Raw genomic sequence first — 19168 nt, 5'->3', positions numbered from 1 at the left:
TTTTCCTGGGGTCAAATTGACCCCGAACATAAGACATGTTACTATCCTTGATAATAGAAATTGATTTTCTTTCCAAATGTTATAAATAACAAAAATCTGTTCTTAGAAATAATAGATAGCCATTAAAACACCAAAAAGATATTTCTTTCCAATTTTAGGTCAATCAGTGAGATTTTATGGTGATTTGCATATTTTTCCATAGTCGCGTAATAGGAATACTGGATGTATAAGTGGGGGTGGGGGGGAGTTATGTTTTATTTAAAGGACTATTTAGGTAGTCAACAAAGAAACATAAAGTACCTGACACATAAACTTTGGTAACAATTTTGATTATAATAATTTTGTTGAGGTTTAAACTGCTGGGGTCAAATTGACCCCAAACATAAGGGATGTTAGTAAAATTTGAACATAACAGGAGGGTTAAGGTTAAAGTGTACTAACGTCTTATAGGAGCCCGCAAAGATGCAATTTAACCCGGAAAGCCCTGCACTAGTTATAGTTATAATTAATAAAAGTCTGTTTCTGTAACCCTCCAATTATCTGAGGGGTCACTTTGACGCCATTCAGTCCTTAACATACCCGATTAACATTTCATAATGACTTCCTAATTTAATGGGGGTGAACATGAAATTAACAATGTATTTTCAATGTGCTGTACACATTTTGTGCGCAGTGTTTCTTTGGGGTCCATTTGATTTGACTCCAGGCTGTTTGAACTGTATAAAACATACAAGAAATAACATTTTACACACATTTGTTTTGGATGACACTGAGGAACTAGAACATGCTATTTATAATCTTCAAAAAACTCACCAAACATAACCTTACCTGTGGTATAGTTATAGTTCATGACAATTTGGGAGGGAAAAACACAATTCCCACATGAACTTTGATGTATAATGGGGTGAACAAAGTTTTATTTAAATACCTATTTAAGCAGTCAACAAGAAACATAAAGTACCTGACACATAAACTTGGGTAACATTTTTTGATTAAAATCATTTTGTGGAGGTCAAGTTGATCCTAATTGAGCAAGAAAGAAAAAGTCAGTACATTTGAAGGAATAGGAGGGTTAAACCACGGACTGGCATTCAAATTGAGTCACTGGCCTCTTTATGGTGTGCTTCCCTCATTTAACTTAAGTACTGCTGGTGTGTTTTCATAAGCCTGGGACTCAGGGGAACACCTCATTTACTACAAGTGAGTCCCTGGCTGAAATGGAGAGCAGCTGATAAAATGTAGAGTTGCTGTTTGGGAACCTCCCCTTGCTCCTGTAGAAAATAAATGCTGTAATTATATGTTTCTTATAGATAAATAACTTTAATCCACTTGTATTATTCCTGTGGTGTGAGTTAACTGCGCCCATTAGAGCTTTGCCGGCAGACACTGGTGTTTTTCTCCTTTTATTTTCCTATGATGAACCATTTGTCTGTGCATATTGCCCCATCTGGCGGTCAGTTTAGGTATTACACCAACAGCGTCACCTCTCAAGTTAAAGGCCCAGTTTCAAGAAAATTAATGAGGTAAAAGGTGACCTGAGAGACTGAAAAAGAGTAGAAATACCTCTCCTGTTGTAAAAAGATTTTCAAAACAATAATAGATTGAATAATAGAATAATTAGGAGTTTTGTTTCTTGGCATATCTCTTAGAAAAATATCAGAATCAGAAATCCTTCACTCCCCAAGGTGGAAATTGGGTCAGTTGCAGTTGCTTAAATTCTGAAGGGAAGAATTAAATTATGAGAAACAGAAAAAGAAATAAAAAAAAATATAAAAAAAATATGTGCCTGAGAAATTTGTAAAAAAAAAAAAAAAAAAAAAAAAAAAAAAGTATAAATATATGCATTAATCCTACTTGAGCATTAATTGTAGTTGTAAAACAAGTATGTGCATTATGTCTAAGTATGTGTATTCATCCTAGAAAATATTACAACACATAAATAAGATTTTTTTTTTTTTTTTAAGTATACCTATATACACCATATACATGCAGGGATATTGCACTGTTGAATTGTCACCCTTAAACATAAACTTGTACCAAATATTACACCAAAAATTTACTTTACACATTTACTGACCTACTAGTCATACGGCATGTCAAATCTGACCTCAAAGACTCAGGTCAACATAGGTCTGAGAGAATCAGCAATGATTCAAAGACTCGGTCACTTTCATACAATCATTTTTTATTTCATAGAGATAAAGAAATATATCTGAAAACTAAAACAGAAGAGTCTGTGCAACAGCCACAGTACAGAGAGAAAAAGACTCATTAGTGTGAACAAGATTTGTTGGTGCAAAAGGAGGGAAAGAGGAGAAATAGTAGTGAAAACTATTTTTAAAAAAAATGAATTGCCACGTTTGCCAACAGGAAGAACAGAGCAGTTATCATCTGTTACCCATCATTCATCATCAAGCCAGGAAACCAACTCTCTGCACAGCCGGTGCTTCTCCTACACAGTCTATTAACCAGACGGGTTTTTTAAGGTAAACTTTTACCTTCAAAGTGGATGCTCACTTGCACATCTAGCGACTAACTAACAATCAAATCAGCAGGAAAAACAAAAAAACAAACGGTGAAACCACTAGCACGTTGGCTCCCTGCCCTGCGGTGAATCCTAAATAATGACCAGTTATTGGCTCACAGGTAAACACAGGTATGAATTGCGTATGCAGATTTGACTGATCTGAGCTTATCCACTGACTAAAACAGTTTGGCCCCTGTAGCTTTAGGCCACTGCAGTATTATAATAATTATAACTGTTGCCCCCCCCCAACAGCATTGCACTGACATCATTCATTATCCGTGCCTGCAGCTTTTCTAGTTTGTCCACATGAACATGAACAATACATTGGCATTAATTCAAAATAAATACAGTGAGGTTTTTTTTTTTTTGTAAAGAGTGCATTTCTTTCTTTTCTTTGACAGACAGGAGACAGCAAGGAGAGCCGAGCGAGGACAGCCGTGATGGAGGGCAGACGCAGAGAGACAGACAGGCCGGGCTGTAAATCTGAAACCTCACACCGCCTACTACGATGTTCCTGTGCATTTCTACCGATCAAATTCCACAACTTCACCCAGACAGACGAAATGTCCAAGAACAATATTTGTATGTCTATGTCACAGCTCTGTTTTTTTTTTTGTTTGTTTGTTTGTTTTTTTTGCCGCACAGCTGACCTAAATGCACAATGCAAGCCGACTTGGGCCAGCAGCCAAGCTTGACATTAAACAGCTCAAATTTCAATGGAAATCAAGTGAAATGTCATGCTGTTCCCGTGCTATTGCAACAGCATGGCACGTAAAAACATTCAACTTGCATGATGCACCACACAGCTGCTATTACATTGCTGTTGCAGAGCATTATTTACATGCACATACACACAGACAGGTTTTGCTACGTCCTATTTCTAAAATGAACTCGTTCATTGTAGTACGCAGTTTGAGATTTCAGATATCTGACTACACGCCAGCTGTCTGGGCTTACAAGGTGGATTTTACAAGAACTTTTTTTGTTTTTTGTTTTTTTTAACTGCGCAGAATAGTTTGAAACCCATTCCAGAGATCCAGAACGGGCCCACTCATCCACATAAGACCTCTGCTTGCCCAACAACAGCACAAAGAAATGAGCGGAGTGAAGAAGGAGCGCGAGGACAGGTTAGGACACACACAGCAGACACCGTTTCATTAATATGGCTATCATTTCCCATATCTGACACACTTTCCACAAGGTGAAAACAGTCTCAGTGTTCACACTCAACAGCTACAAATCTCAGTTGCACCTCGAGACAAGAACGATGGAGACATTTTTCCTCTGTTATAGTGACTTTTCCCCAGGGAGCACGAGCTGCCGGATTAAATTATTACAGAGAATGGGATGGAAACTGAAGAGGATGACGTGTAGATTGAAAATAAGCCGTTTTGTGTTTGAATGTCAACTCGGGAGGCGTCATCGTGTTTGAATCTCACAGGCAGGATGCGTGTATTTCTAAAAGCATATTCGGTGATGGCTTACGAGGCCGGGACAATGTGCAGGATCATGTTCCTGCTTTTACACATCACATAGCACAATCTGTGCCCAATATTTGCCAGAGAGCAATAAACCCAGCGCTGACTGGATATGACAAGCATCTCCTCTTTGCTTTTCCACCGAGTGCTGGACTATGAAATCTGTCAGGCCGGTGGAGGAGCGCTCAGTGTGTAAAACTCCAGACATTTGGACTGAGCCTGTTTCCACATTTTCTCAGAAAAAAAAAAAAAAAAAAAAAAACTGCAGATCAAGAATCAATGTTGAACATTTACTGGCACCTCTATCCATTTTTTTCCATTTGAAAGGGTTAAAGGGGTTCTACTAAAAGATTGTCACTGCCTTTAATCATCAAATAGCCACATTATCATCTGCAGGGAGCTGATAGAGTGGTCAATAACCACCAGTGACTCAACAAATTCTTTACCAGATGCAGAGATTTCTGGCTTTTTAACACAGTTTCCAGTCTGTTCTCTGTTTTGGAACAAAAATTACATGCCTATTGGAATTTGCAGACACTCCCACCCCGAAAGTAAAAAAAAAAATCTGTTCAAGCTGTTTAGACCTGACTGGTTAAATAAAAATATAAATAAAATTCAACAGCATTATCATTATTACAGTATTCTGTATTATGATACACTACCTCATTTCAGGTAAGACATTTCTGCTGGAAATCTGCTCTTATTACTGTGAGTCTATTAATTAACAGGTAAGAGATAAAGGGCGATAAAGGTCACAAATTACTTGAATAACCCTTAAAATTCTGGATTATGATTTGAAGAATTTTGTTTTAAAGCGTACAGTGGGGGAGATTATTCTTCACGGTAAGAGATAATCTCATTATGCAAAATCACAAAGGATGCACACTTGTGTCAAATGTGTAGTTAATATACACTGCGGCTGATAAAACTGATTTCCACGCTTATCCAAACGTTTTGTTCAGTTCCCAAGCTTTTCAAAACAACAGACAAGATCAAATTCATTTTCCAAGCATCTCCAGACTTGCACAGGGACTCTGTTACTGTTTATGTAATGAAAAATCATGGTCAGAGCAGATCAAAGCAGAAACCGCAGCGTTTTTGAGCCTCTTGAGATGCTTTGTGAATTCAAGGCCGTGTCTGCCCGCACAGTCACAACAGCTCGTGTTCAAATGGCAACTAGTTTAACCAGGCTGCCTTTTTCCAGACAGATTCTCACAGCGGGAGGGGGATTTAAAGGGATGATGAAACAGGGCGACATGCCTCCTTCAAACGTCAAATTATGCGTTTTAGCCCGCTTGTTCAACAAGTGTAACCAAAGTGAATTTGTTCAAAATGTTAATATTTGGAGAAGCTTGCTGAAGTTGTATCCGTCTTCCATCTTTAATCAGCTTATTTGGCGGCAGTTATAAGTGAAATAATCTTGTTAGTTCGCTCCCCCACTGTGATTACAACACCAGAAATGGCTTTCGACAAACAATGAACGGTTGGAAATAAGAATTCAGCGATTTTACATGACAGACTGCCAAACCTCGATGGGTGAAGCAGTGACTTTCTGCTCGGCACAGAATTAACAGAAAATCAAAAGTAAAAACTATTTGCATCTCCAAAACCCTCCTTATTAAACACGACCCGATCACCCCTCGGTTACAACTACGATTTCTCAAATGGAACAAAAGACGCTGCAAGTGCAAAGCATTCGACTGGGAAGCCTGAACCAATTGATTTATGATACTTCAAAAGGCATCGTCTCTGTAGAATGATTTCTCCTCAGGCTGCAGTCGGCGTGTGAAATGCGCCAACACTCGCCAGGTTACATCGAACCCACCTGATCTGCACCTCATCTATTCAACTGCATTTCTGATCTTTTGATCCTGCAAATACCTAGATGGAGACTGTGTATGTCCAACATTATTTTCTATTCTTCACCATAGAGTGAGCAGCCAACAGCTTGCACTGGTGTTTGGGGCTCTCTGCTATTATTTTTCAGTACAAACATTCACATAATTTAATAGCTATTTCTGCTTCTCACATTAGTCCATTTCCTGTTAGGGGGAAGTGAACAAGCAAGCAGGATAAGGCTGCAGCATTAGCCTTGGGATTCATCTCCGAAATACCCTTCTTAAAACAAAAAAAAAGTCAGCACTTATGAAACAAGAAAAGAAAAAAACCCACCATCACCACCACTATCATCAACATCATCATCATCATCATCCCCCATAGATCTGTGAGAGTGTAACACAGGAACACAGTCCTAATGGAAACGTTAGTGCACTCAACACTTATACCAACACCCAGAGAGTTGTTTTTCTCTGTTCAGTGATGGAGACAGAGCAGGAGAAAAAAGAAAGTAGAACATCTTGTTCTTGACAACCATGTTCTCCACTGAACAATAATGTGGAGATAAAAAAAAAAAAAAAGGAAAAAAAAAAAAATCACCGGGTACAGGAACCATTTCTCTGCCTGGTTTAAGACCGTTCATAACAACAGGCGGCAAGCAAATCTGGTCGAGTACAACCGGAGCCGGTCCAGCATCTTCTTTCCGCCACTTTTGCACTCGGTCAAATCGTCAAGTTGTGTCTCTCAGTCTATTAGATGTGGGAGGCCGGACAGACGGACACCAGCTTCTGTCCTCGAGCCCGGCACTCGGTTCTGTGAGGGCGCTTTCATACTCGCTCAGTTACACACACGGTCACTTATTCAGAACCACTGAGCCAAATGCTAATCTCGCTCGCAGCCTCCCCTCTCTCTGCACCGCGCTTCGCTCTGATTCAGAACCAAACCCCGAGCGCTTCGACGTTGGCCTTTCATTTTTCTGTGAGTTTGGTGGATCGAGAACGCTCGGGACAAGAACTACATGGGAGTCTCTTTCATGGCAGGCAATCAGGAGACGTTTATGGCTGAGCCTGAAAAGATTTACAAAAAGAATATCGTACACCCATTTTGTCATTTATTTAGAGTGAGAGAGAGAGAGAGAGAGAGAGAGACACATGAAGCAGCGGACAGAAATCTGTAAGTTGGTACACTGAGGTTAAGCCCGGACGAGACAGGATTTCTGGTTGACTTTCGGTTGTACATGAGAAGGAGAAGAAGACTGAAGTGTCCGTGATGTCCAACTACACCGAGCTTTTACAACCAAGAAGATTGAACTGAAAGCACTGAGCCCGTTAGAGATAAAACAGTTTCTACCCCTGTGGGCTTCATCATGAGACTGATAGTAAGAGTGTGTGAGTGCACTGCTGTGTATGAACTGGTCGAAGATGTCGTTTGTGTTCGCGTGTGTCCCCGTAAGTGATAACAAGTGTATGCCAATCACTGCCACTGAATATATTAGTATACTAGCCAGTGACACTTAACACACTAGTATGCTTCTGTACACGTGTGTTTTCTGTGTTACGATCGAGACGGCGCGTCCTCGAAGCTGATGATGCTGGACTCGGGGTGCTGCGCTCCTCCCGAGGAGGGCGCTCCGCCGCTCTGCGACACCGAGGACGAGGAGGTGGAGGAAAGGGAGGCGCTTGCGGCCCCTCCCGCTGGCTTCGCCGTGGAGGAGGAGGAGGAGGAGGACGGGTCCCGGCCCCCGGGGAGCAGCGGCTGAGTGTCCGTCCTGACTTCGTCGTCGTCGTCGTCTTCCTCGTCGTCCATGCTGGGCCAGGCCGACTGGTCCTCCACGCGTTTCAGACGCTCGTTCAGCGCCTTGAGGGCCAGTTGTCTGCGAGGGAGAAGGAAGAGGGAGGAGGAGAGAGATGAGATGAGAAAACAAGATGTACTTCATACCAGAGCTCTAACTTAGTGTCCTCAATGTCAACATCTGTGACAGGAAGCTGACATTAACTCAACTGTCATGAAAGAGAAAATCATTACATCCCTGGACAAAAGTGTGGACAAAATGGCACAAAGTGTGGTGGGACTGAACATCTTGATAATTGGCTCTCACACCACAGAGCTGCTGCAGTGGACTGTCCTGCTCCTGAGCTGCTGATGCATATTCAAAATAGAATACATACTGGAATATTCAGAATCATGATATTTATAAGCAATGTAAATACTTTATTCACGACATGCCCTTATTTGGACTATCCATCACATTTGTAATGTTGCACATCTAAATGCAGTCACTGATGTAAAATTCCACAACTTCCTATGACTAAATGGGAGTATTTTTGTGACTGGAAAAAATGTTATTTTTTGCTCAGTGTGATTATTTTATACCTCTGCACAGAAAAATCTTCGAGGGACTAACACTCTAGTTTCCACTATGTTTAGCCTTTCTATGGAGAAAATCAGCTGACAATGACCATCTAACACAAACGGATGTGTGAAACAAGTTTTCTGTAAAACAACCATTTGTAAAATTCCATGGTATTTCTCAGGCTTCCCTGAAATTCCTTGATATAACAGAAAGTCTAGCTGAGTTCCGATCCACAGTGCACTGCGACAGAGCTCCCTACTCCCTGCACAGGTAACGTCGGCTTAGGGAACTTCACTTCACGAATTTACTCCAATCGGAACACCCTGCAACGTCACAGCTGTTTCCGGCCGAGTTTCCAAAACACACCCAGGTGAAATGTCTTGTGAAATGTTATTTCATTCATTCACATTACCGATGTACGGTTGTCATTCCTAAATAACCGTCATGTCTCGTGCACCCCGTTGTTGTCAGCGTAATCAACTTCGCGTAACAAGCAAAAACTTATAAATAAATGTGATTTCATTGCAAGATGTACAGTGTCATTCCTGAAGAGATTCGTATCACATCATTTACAAATTGTGTGTCATATTATATGTTGATCACTGACAGATTATTTCTGTTGATCTTGAGCACCCGGTTGTTGTTGCCATAAACAACGTGAGTTAACCGTTGGTTCGACTCGCCGGCGCGCAATGACTGATGGGTAATATCCGTTGGCAAACTGGGCAAAGTGAGGAGCCGTTGTTCACTTGTTCCCTGCACAGTTCACAGGACCCTTCAAACTGCTCCCTGTGGTTTGGAATCACACTGAACATGGCGGCACACCCTGTGTAGTCCACTGCGCAGGGAACTACAGGGCGATCAGAACGCACCCTCTATTTTCAGTGGGACGCCTGTGAGGCTCTGTTCCCTTCAAGCTGGATGACAGGATTGAAGTGGCCACTTAACAGTGGAAAACATCGACCACTTTGGCCGATGGATGAGAGGTCAGTTTCGTGTTTTTTTTTTTTAAACATCCAGAATAAAAACAACCTTAACAATGTGTATGTGTAAATGCATTCATTGCTTCCAACCAGACTGCAATGAAGGCGTCCAATAAAATTTAATTCCCTGGGATAATAGCTTGTGAGATCGTTTCAATATCTATTCAAGTGTGTGCCTGCATGGAGATTAAGCTCTCTGAGTTTGACAGAAAACCTGAAAACAAACACAAAGGCATAAGCAGGGATGTAATCAGTACCATGACACAAAGCAGAACACAGTGCAGGAAAATTACGACAGAAAATTGGATACTGAGAGCCGCCTGTGTCCTCAAACAACCTTTATGAAAAGCCTCTTAAAGCGCACTCAAAACTTTGATAGTAACCCACGATATGCGCTGGTTTTACAACGTCTATTTTGTTAAGACAAAGCTTCAATTTATCAAATAGCAGATTGCTCATTTTGGAATGAAACCGTTCATTTGCTGATTAGTTTCCAACTTTACAGTTCCCTCCAAATTTCTGACTGAATTACTACTTATCCTTGTGGCACTCTAATTAGAGGGCTTGGGTGTTGTGCATTTTAATGAACACCATGGAGGTTAATTACCCACCGAGAGAAAACAAACCTCCTGATCACATGCCTCCGGGCTAATCAGAATCACAACATTCAGCAGAGCCCTTCGTTTTCAGCCATATTTGATTTGCATCACACTGAAAGTGGGAAATACGAGCCAGAAGAGAGTGAACGCACATCAAAACTGAGGCAAACATCTACTGTTGGATTACCAAAAAAAGAACTTATAGATAAATGAAAGGCTACAGCAACTGCAGTGAGTCATACACACAATACTATTTTAGCTACTGCTTGCACTAAGCTGCTTCATGTTGCTAATGTTATTTGTCTACACCAAACAGGTCAAATTCTCATTAATTGTCTGCAGTGGCTTAATTTTATCTTTATAATTATGCATCATGTTCTTAGTGGCACTTCTTTGAAAGTTAAATCATTTATTAGCTATGTTAGTTATTAAATAGCATTAGGAAGTGTTAATTTGTCCAAAACTGAAGCTGCATTTTCCAGCCTAACACACCATGCTCCACCAGTGTGTGTAACCAACAGGAATGCAACAAGTTATGGCCCATTCCTCAGGGGTTATCAAAAGACATTAAGGGAAATGTAGGCAACTACCAACTGAAACACAAATTAACAAGGTAATATGAGAGAAAGGTGGATGAACCACAAAGTATTATGCATTTCTGGTTTATTTAAGTCACAGTGGAGAGAGAGACAGGAAAGAGAGAGGGGACCACATGCAGCAAAGGGCCTGAGGTCGGATTCAAATCTGGGAGCCTGTGATCAGGACTAAGCCGTGGTACATGGTACGTGCTCTTATCTGGTGAGCCACCGGGGTGCTGCCCTTTGTATGATATTAAGATTAAGACTGAATTCAGAATGAGACAAATCCCAACACATAAGGCTGAACATGTCCAAATGTCAGCATAATTACGTGCATTTGAATTAGGGCTGAATGATGGTTAAAAAAATAATAATTTTACAATACATTTTACAGATATTAAGTTTGTGAGTCATGATTTTAGTTGGAATGATGATTTTTGCATCATATTAATAATTTTTACTTGAACAAACTGTCAGAAGCATAATGGTGTGATTTTTGTTGGGGTCCAGGTCAAACAGCCATGTTCTCTCAGCTTCTTCAGAACTAAGCTTTGTCTTCCTCTTTTCATTGGGAAAATGCGTCTGGTGTGAATAAGCAGCAGGATTCGGTTTCATATTGTTTCTGTCTTCGACAAAGAGAGCTTGAGGATAAAAGATCCTCAACCTGTTACATCACTTTTCTCTGCCCCAGTTCAAAACCCTGTTACTTTTACAGGAATGAAGAAGAATGACCCTGTTTCTGAAATGACAATGCCGGCGTTCTGAATGGAGTTTTAAAGCCCCGGGGGCAGGACACTTACTCAGCCCGAAAAACAATAACACAAACTTTCAAATTGTTTGTCACACCACTTCACTTCAGAGGGCCAGTTTATGCTCTTTCTTGACTGAGTTTCCAGTTAGCATTATAAAACTTTGTTTCTGGGGATTGCATAGCACTTATGAAACACACGGACATCCACAAAGGGTCTCTGTGTCCGTTTAAAACTGTTACAGCCCCTATCCAATTGCAGGATTTGTGTGTGTGTGTGTGTGTGTGTGTGTGTGTGTGGGAGCGAGAGATAGAGTGAAAGATATCTATTTTGTAACCAAATCTGTATGACAGCTTGGCAGTGTGTGAAGACAATGGAAGATGAGGGGAAATATATCCCTGACAACATAAAGGTAGGTGTGTTTGCGTGTGTATTTGAACAGAAGAAGACTGCGGTTGCACTGAGCAGCTCCCAAGTGTGTGTGTGTGTGTGTCTGAATGGGAGGCACTGCGCCTCAAACGCAAACCTCCCTGAGTAAATAAAATGAACTCCTAATTCATCAGTGCATTAGTTCACTACATGGGTGTTGTGTCTGAGGCGTTTGTGTATGTAAATTTATCTTTCCCTTCTGATGCGTGTACTTGCTGCTGGTATCTGGTGTTTCATATTAACATTTATTATCTTTAAATTTGATTATTTTTATACCAGAGAACTTCTACATGTTCAGTGTTTTGTTGAGAATTGTATTCTCGCCTGCGTTCAAAAGCCTCTAAAACAGCATTTGGACCACTGTGTGAGGCTGAAGCTCTCCACTGACATCCAGCCTTATTAAATTCTTCTTGGGTATGTAGGGGGTTCACGTCAATCACAGCTAATCAACAGCAGCAAACTCTAGGATATATTACTTCCATTGAATTAATAAATAATTGAGAGACATCACTGAACAATTACTGGATTTAAAGAAAGAAAAAATTCTACCCTTAATGCGGAGATTGTATTAAACTAGGCATTTTATGAATATAAAGCAGCTGTAGGCCAGAAATCAATCATGGTACCTGAAAACTCTCAGCCTTGCAGATCAAAATTTAAAAAAGCAAAGAAAATAACATCTCATCACAGCTTTTACAGACTGGTTTTATTTAGCTGCAGTCAGGGGAAGAGCCTCTGTCACAATATTGACTGGCTGGTATTTAATTAAAAGGCCACTACAGCCAAATCAATTTATCGGTCTAACTCCAGAATGTGTATTAGTGTATTTGTGTACATGTATATGCATGTGTAAATGTTTTCCTGCATGCTCCTCACCTCCTCCTCTCTGCGTCCTGTGGATCGGTCCCTGGCAGGCTGATGGTGATGGAGGAGGGTGCGCCAACATCGTACCTTTTCACCATCTTCCTGCACACCTTCATCTTCACGAGGGCAGAGTGAACCAGGCCGGCCAGCAGCCCCACGGCCGGCTGCAGAGCCTCGGGGAAGAAGCTGGCGAAGGCGAAGTGGTCCGACATGTCGCCGCGGCCCCGGCTGTGCCGCTGGTAGAAGCGCAGGTAGACCCAGCCGGACAGGGCGCCATAGCTGTAGGCGGCCAGAGGGGCGGCGCTCTCCAGCAGCCCAGACAGACGCAGTAAGGCCAACAGGAGGAGGACCAGAGCCGGCGCCGCTTTTAGTCTCACCTGGGACGGGAGGAGGAGAAATATTTTAGTACCTGCAATCCGAACTGATCCGACTGAAAAAGACCAGAGGCTTCAGCTGCAAGTTCAGGAAACTACCGCTTTGTCCACAGGCCAAGATGGCTGCCAATTCCCACAATTCACCAACCAGTTTCAGTGGTTTATCAGCCACCCAGATTTTAAGAATGTGACTTTAAACAATGGCTGGTTACCTGCCAGGACGGCTGGTGGCAGCAACAGTAAAAATTTACAAACATTTGGCCTTTGTTTAGGTCCTATGCTGCTGAGCTGAGATTAGGGAAAGTACAGAGATGTTACCAGGTTTTCTGTGGATTCAAGACAAAACACAAACAGGAAAAACAATGAGTGGCCTCATGGTAAAAAAAAGACTTCAGTGGTCATAAATTAAAGGCCTGGAAAAGCCAATGTGTCTTTTGATATGAGAAAGTCAGCGCAGGAGAGGACCTACATCACTAAAACAGGGAAGTGAGACCAAGCAGAACAGATGCTGATTGGTTAAGTAAATACACCTGTGCATCACTGGCATGGGATGGGCAATATGGCCAAAAGCTGTTAGCATGGTGATGGCATTTCAAAATAAAACATACAGTACATGACTCCAACCAATGAGTTACTAAAGGCTTCACCTCTGGTTATTTCAAATCATTAACTGTGAACTAGATGCACAGGAAAACAACATTAAAAAATCCCCATAGAGCACTACTGCAAAAAATACATGGCTCTGTGTTGATTTATACTGGCCTACTTTAAAAAGGTGTCCTGCAGGAATTTAATCACTTTTGAACAGTTGACACCGTCCCTTTCACATTTCATCAACCTGGGATAACATCTTTCCCACACTACTGAAAAAGCATTGTAAAATAGTAAACATATATAGGTTTCGAGTGGAAAATGAAGCTGTTTTTCTCCATTCCTACAAGGTTGACTTTGAGGACATGCAGGTTTTCTACAGGCTAATGTGAATGTGGAATGTGTGTGATGGACACATCTGTACAGCAGGGCTCACCAGGCCCACAGCGGCATTTGCCAGCAGAACACGCTGCACTTTTTGAGTTTTGTAGAAAAACATCTGTCCAACCTTGGACGGCTAAAGGGTCCGTTCAACAATGCATCTCAGACGTTGTGCTTTCTGCCTCAGGAATAATTTCTTTATTTCATAATGTCTGTAATTTGTTCAGGCATTTCTTTCTACTCGGGATAACTGCATTATTTTAAACTGGTACACTCGATGTCTTTTGCAGCTGCGGCCATGTTGCTAGGATACAGAGACACTCAAATTGTTTTATGAATGAACGATATGGACAGTGTACGTCAATGTTGTTGTCGTTTTCCTGACTGTGTGTGTGGAAACTGAAATTTAAAATTGTCCTTGTTTCTTTCCACCTTAAAGAACATTCATTGTAGTTTGCAAACATGCTAGCTCTCATTCTCTGGTCCCACCTGTAGCATCCTGTAAAGCAATGCTCTTTTAACAGTTTAACGGTTCAAAATCAAAGGGATAACATGTTTGAACTCAGGATGGTAAATTACCATCAGCCGTTATCCACAGCTTGGCAAAATCAGACTGCAGCTGCTATGTTCATTTCTTCTTCAGGGGCAACTAATTAAAGTCCCCATGAAAAGACTCCACATGACTTCTTCCTCCTGTAAAACAGAATCTCTTTCATGGTGACTGCATGCTCTACCGGGGAGCATAATTCAAAATTTCAACCAACAAAACCTTTACAAATTTTCAAACAATCTCTTGTGTATCTTTTGCCAACTGACATCCAAAGGTTTGCAGTTATGAATGATCCCTCCCTGCTTCACGTCCTGCCCCAACATCTCATTTAAAACAGGAAATACATAAAATTAAGGAAGAGTGTCATTTTGGATCCTATGAAATGGACTCTTACTTTCTGGATTTCATATATTTTCCTGTTGAAACAGGATGTTGGGGCAGGACTTAGCGTAGGGAGGGATCATTCATAAGTGTAAATCAATAAGACATCAGTTTGGGAGAAAACCAATTTTATTTTAAACTATAAGGTGGATGAGAGAGGATGTTTAAAGATTTGTAAAGGTTTTATTGGTTGAAAATTTAATGTACACCCACTAGAGCAAGATTAGCAAGATTAGCAAGTTACTATTTGAGATACTCCATTTAAAGGAAGTAGAAGTCATCTGAGGTCATTTAAGACTTTAGACTTTAACCATCAACTGGAAGATCTTGTCCATTCTGAAAATCTTGTTAGTTGGTAAACTGACTTCAACAATGGGCTCTTTAACTTCCTCGTGAAGGTGGAGTCTTTCTTTAACTATGCTTTCCACTTCAGTCTGTTATTAGGTCCTGTCTCAGTTTACAACAGCCTGCTCCCTGCCTACTGGAGTCTCTCTGCAGGCCTGAAATTACTGCTGGGTAATATGCTTATCTCCTGATTCAGTACTACCATGATAATTGGCTGCTGATTCGATATGTATTGTGATTCTACAAGTATTGCAATTCGATATTATGATTTAAAATGTGGCTCATGGAATCCACAAGAGTCTCAGCTTTCAGGGCAAACCCAATTCATGCAACTTCAACACTGTTTAGGCCCCAGTCTGCAGAAATTCCCCATTTCAAAATAGGCCAAAATAACACATTGGTACTGCATGCAAAGACCTGCATGGTTTGTGCCCTAAACTGCATGGGATTACATTGATGTGGGCATGTGTGCCAAGGGGAGATCCATGGGTGCCCATAGAATCCATTTTCATTAGAGATCTTGAGGTCAGAGGTCAGAGAACCCCTTTGAAAATGCCAGTTTTATCCTTCGCTGAAGTTGGAGCAACATATATTCCCCTTTTTGACAACCTAGCATGACATGCTTAGACCAATGGATTCCCTTGCTCATCTAGTTTCATTTGATACTAATATCTTTACTGTAAATCAATGCAGTAATAAAAAATCTATTTTAAAAAATCATAATTAAAAGAATTTCTATACTTAAGTGAATTGATTTTTTTCCCCACCCCTTCCTGAGATCTCTTCCCTCTCTCTCTCAGCCTCACCTGTGGCACTCTGAGCACTGTGGTGTCCCCCATGGTCTGCTTCAGCGCCACCAGGACCCCTCCCAGGAAGCCGGCGGCTCCGTGGACACGCACAGCGAACAGGAAGTCCAGGTCGAAGGTGGCCACATAGGTGAGGAGGTAGGAGAGGCCAGCCAGGAGGCCTGCGGACACATTAACCACTGCAAAGAAGATGAGGAGCTCGAGAGCGCCCCACAGAGGTTCTAGCAGGCGCCCGCAGGCCATAACCGTGCCCACGTTGGCCGCCACGCCCCACACGTGCTGCTCCACCACCCCCTGGGTCACTAGTGTCCACACCCAGAAGTTAGGGGGAAAGAGGTAGCCCGGGGTCACACCCAGGGCGTATGGAGTGTCGACCGCCCACGACAGCAGGTAGAGCAGGAGGACCACAGCACTGATGGACTTGACCACCACGCTGGTGCTGGCCAGGGCAGCCAGGAAGTGCTGCCGAGCCACCGGCAGGTAGCGGTTCATTGTGGCGTGTCTTTAGGAGGATCTCTGTAGAGCTACAGGGGGTCGCAGCAGGGTGCAGCTTGTTGGGATGTGATCAACAATGTTAAGCAGAGCAGGTGAAACCCGTGACTCCTGGCAGCATCAAAACACACTCTCTTCTGCAGGCCGTCATCTGGACACTGTCCTATCAACAGGTCAGACACAAGCTTTCAGTCAGGGCTTGACCCCTCTGTCCAAACTCTTCAGCAGACGATTTCACAACTTTCACAACGTCACTATCTTTTTGTAATATGGATCCAGCGAGCCAAAAAACCAAGCCACTAGCTTGATTCCTACCATCCAAGTTAGCAAGATAACACAGTGAGCAACAGGAAGATAAGCTGAAAGCAGTGATAACCTTTGATAGGAGGCATTTTAATCAAACAGGCTAGCTTTACGACCTTCAAGTCAATGTAAGCACAGTTTATATCACATATGGAGTTACCTGACAAGTCACCACCGCCTCACCTGGCAGGTGGTGACAGGAGAATACGCAAATCCCCGCTGGGACAAATTCACAAAAAAATTCAGCACAGCCAACTTCTCCAGCGGCTCTCGGGCTGGATTAGCCTGTAAACATGAGCTAGCTGCTGTTAGCTAGCCGACCAGCTGGGAGCCTCCGCCGACAGTTCCGCTGTTTTGTGTCCGCCATTAAAAGATCACGGGAGGTTACGCCTTCGTCTGGTTGTTTCTGGACAGACGAGCAAGACCTGATCGACAAAGCCCGGCCGACAGCACTCCTGTCCGGGTCCTCTGCGCTCCGTCGGCCCCAACTCCGCCGGGCTAGCCCGAGGATTTCCCGTAGCTAGCAACAGGCCTGTGAGACGGTGTTACCGAGGGCTGGAACCCGAAGCACCGCCCGCTCGCACGGAGCCGCCGCCGTCTCTCCAGCTCACCTAAACCCTAAACCTCCGTCGGTTGACTTTTCGGTTCTTCCGCCTTTTAAAAAGCAGCTTAGCGGAGAAACAGCAGCTCCGGGAGGCTCCGCCGCTCTCACTGACACTCAGCAGCAACTGACCTGCGCTGTCTGTGTCTGCCTCCACCGTCATCACCAGGCGGTCACACACACACAGACGCACGCACACACACACACATACACACACAAACACACACACATACACAAAAACGTCAAGTCACGCAACGTTGCCGCAGCGAGGAATGATGGGAAATTGAGTTCTCGATGAGTGACGTGAGGGAGTTACCACAGTATCCAAGCGGAAACTTAAAAATAAAATAAAATAAAATAAAATAAAATAAAATAAAATAAAATAAAATAAAATAAAATAAAATAAAATAAAATAAAATAAAATAACATAACATAACATAACATAACATAACATAACATAACATAACATAAAATAAAATAAAATAAAATAAAAATTGAATTCTACATTATTGGGAAAATATCCAGTTAATATAAAATTAATATCTAGTAATTTTTATTTATTCCTTAAATTCAGAAATTAGGAGTAATTAAATTTATTTTAATTTACCCTGTCTTTTCAATAAAGATTAAAATAATAATTATACAAATAAATAAACAAATAAATAAAATACCCCCGCAGACGCGCACACGGACAGCTGCAGACCAGCCATGCTGTGGACACAGCGCCTGATAACTTTAGTTGTATTAGCTTTTTTTTTTTTTTTTCTGGTTGTCTGCTTTTTTAAATCTTTACTGAAAATAAATTCAAATATAGGCCACATATTTTTCAGACACGTGTTAAACATAATGCTGCATAGAGAAACAAGTGTGAATTTAAAAAAGTAAAAAAAAAAAAAAAAAAAGCTTAAAATAAAAGCATTAAAACAAATTCTTATGAAAACATTAATATAAAATCATTCATGGAATAAGAATACAACACAGCGCTTATTCCTCTTTAAAAAGTTTGACAGTTCTATTATTATTATTATTATTATTATTATTATCATCATCATCATCATCATCAGTAGTATTATTGTTATTAGTAGTACTATTAATATTAGTATTAGTATTACAGTGTTTCTAGGTTTGCCAGTCGATGATGCTCTCCACGCATGCGCAGTAGCTCATCAGTTTGTAAGTTCCTGTTTGATTGACAGTCTTCTCTGTGTGTTTTCAGAAGATTTGGGCCAAAAGACTCTACAGACAGATCAGCTGTCACTTCATTTAGACCCTAATATAATAAAACAGTAATAACAGAAAATACAGATACAGTTAGTTTCTTTATCCTAAATTTCCTTTGGTATTACTATAATATTCATATAGGATATTATATTATTTTATGTCATTTTCCTGCTGTTTTATTGTGATAGGGCAACTTGTAAGTCCTTTTAAAATGAATTATAGCGTCACTACAGTTCACTTTTCTCAAAGTGTTGTGTTTTCTCGACAGAATCCCTCCACAGCAGTGCAGTGAGGACACACAGAGGAGCACAGACACATTTATTTTATTCTAAACATGACATATTTCACAATCACACCGAAACCACACCCAAAAAAAAAAAAAAAAGACAAAACATGTACAAATACTCTGACAAGGAAACATCAAGCGGGCAGCACAGCGTTAGAAAAGCTACTTTATAGGCTGAAAGCTGGAAAAAAAAAAAAAAACATGTTGGCTGCTGATAGATAATGCAGGCAGCCATTCAGAGGAGAGGAAGAAAAAAAAATCAAAAATCAAAATAAACATGGGAAGTTTATTTGTGCCTCGTGGTAACATCTCTGTGCGCCTGATGACTCAGATGAGTGTGTAACACACAGGCGGCTCTGCTTGTCAGGTCTGGAAATTACTCGGCACATTTTTGTGCTGGGTGTCTAATCTGTGAGACACCTGGGCAGGTATCCAACACTG

General features: G+C 41.5%; 1 protein-coding gene across 1 annotated transcript; it reads right to left on the bottom strand.

The window, feature by feature from the left end:
* Positions 1-2168: 2168 nt before the first annotated feature.
* Positions 2169-17395, bottom strand: tmem115 (transmembrane protein 115). Its single transcript, XM_030056382.1, has 4 exons — positions 16780-17395; positions 15825-16479; positions 12409-12773; positions 2169-7714 (listed from the first exon to the last, which is right to left on the bottom strand). Exons 2-4 carry the CDS (start codon positions 16314-16316, stop codon positions 7396-7398), a joined length of 1176 nt encoding a protein of 391 aa, XP_029912242.1. The 5' UTR covers positions 16317-16479; positions 16780-17395; the 3' UTR covers positions 2169-7395.
* Positions 17396-19168: the final 1773 nt, after the last annotated feature.

The sequence above is a fragment of the Myripristis murdjan genome, chromosome 7 (genome assembly GCF_902150065.1).
Source record: "Myripristis murdjan chromosome 7, fMyrMur1.1, whole genome shotgun sequence".
In the NCBI taxonomy this organism is placed as follows: domain Eukaryota; kingdom Metazoa; phylum Chordata; class Actinopteri; order Holocentriformes; family Holocentridae; genus Myripristis; species Myripristis murdjan.
The sequence above is the reverse complement of the archived record's forward strand: the minus strand, read 5'-3'. Positions and strand labels throughout refer to the sequence as shown.